This window comes from Vanellus vanellus (assembly GCF_965231255.1).
Source record: "Vanellus vanellus genome assembly, contig: HAP1_SCAFFOLD_125, whole genome shotgun sequence".
Lineage (NCBI taxonomy): Eukaryota > Metazoa > Chordata > Aves > Charadriiformes > Charadriidae > Vanellus > Vanellus vanellus.
The window spans coordinates 390049-391482 of NW_028127759.1; the positions used below are offsets into that span (position 1 = coordinate 390049).

The 1434-nt window shown below is 45.7% G+C and overlaps 1 protein-coding gene across 1 annotated transcript; it reads right to left on the bottom strand.

Moving 5' to 3' along the window:
- Positions 1-301: 301 nt before the first annotated feature.
- Positions 302-1234, bottom strand: LOC309685043 (olfactory receptor 6E1-like; the record flags this gene model as incomplete). The annotated part of the gene is made up of 1 exon (XM_082500859.1): positions 302-1234. The coding sequence occupies one exon, from the start codon at positions 1232-1234 to the stop codon at positions 302-304; it is 933 nt and encodes a 310-aa protein (XP_082356985.1).
- Between the last annotated feature and the right edge of the window lie 200 nt (positions 1235-1434).

A 1434-nucleotide genomic window follows, 5' to 3' on the forward strand; every position in this document is an offset into this window, starting at 1 on the left:
GCCACTGTGCCTCTGTGCTCTTCTTGATTTCTGGAGATACGCTCTTGATGAGCTGGTGGCTCTGCTGTGGTGGGTCGGGGAGCAGGACATTAAGTGAGTTACACCCCTGACATTGCTTGTGCCTTCTTCAGTTGCAGATGAGCTTCTTATCACTCAACCTAAAACAATCCAATGAGAACATAAATCTCCTGAGACATCTGCGTTTGGAGGTTATATGCATATTCATTGGTATTATTTAACATAGGAGAGCAGATCATTGGAGTTGCTGTCCAGAAAGGCATCGTGATTGAGGGAAAAGCTATCATGTTGCACGGGCAATGGCTTCATTCAGGGCCAGTATCACAGCCTTGTTTCTAAGACTGTAGATGAATGGATTTAAGAATGGGTACAGGACAGTGTTCAGCAAAGCTACCATTCTGTTTGCCTCCAAGGAAACATCTCCTGAAGGATGCACATAGAGAGCAATGCAGCTCCCGTATACAATGGCCAAGGTGGTGAGATGAGAAGAACATGTAGCAAAGGCTTTTTTCCTGCCGGAGGCTGCTGGGAGGTGTAGAATACAGGAAAGGATGCCTATGTAAAATGTCAGAGTTAAACATAAGGAACCAAGAATGACAAACGAAAATAAAACCGAGTCTATTTTCCAAATCAGGCTGGTGTCAGAGCAGGACAATTTGAATAAGGGGGAGTTGTCACAAAAAAAATGATGGATCTTGTTCGAACCACAGAAAGTCAGCTTGTAGAGGAGGACCGGACGGTAAGTCAAGAGTGTGATGCCCATGACCCAAGCAGCAAGAATCAAGTGGACGCAGAGCTGAGGCTTCACGATGGCAGTGTAACGCAAAGGCTGGCAGATGGCAACATAGCGGTCAAAGGACATGACAACAAGTAGAACAAACTCTGTACAGCCCAGGGCAAAATAGAAATAGGATTGGGCAAAGCAGCTGCTTAGTGAGATTGTTCTCCTACCAGAACCCAGGATCACAAACAATTTGATGCTCGTGGAGGACGTAAACCATATTTCCAGGAAGGACAGGTTGCTGATGAAAAAGTACATGGGGGTTTGCAGGCGGTGATCCACACACACGAGGAAAATGATGGTTGTGTTCCCCATCACTGTTGTCAGGTATATGAGCAGAAGGACCAGAGAGAGAAATAGCTGTAGTCTTTGATCAAGCCCCGAGAAACCCTCGAGGATGAACTCAGCAACTGCAGTTTCATTTTCTGGTCCCATGCTGAATTTCAGTTCATCCTGCCGAGACAGGAACACGGCAGAAAGCCAAGTGTGATAATTTCATGGTCTGGATGACCAGGTCTATCCTTCCTCTTCTACGCCTTTGTTTTCCTGCAGTCTTCCTATAGAACACAGAGATAGTCCTTCAAGCATTTCTCACACCCTGGCTTTTATGTTTTACATTTCAGTTAGAGTCCCCA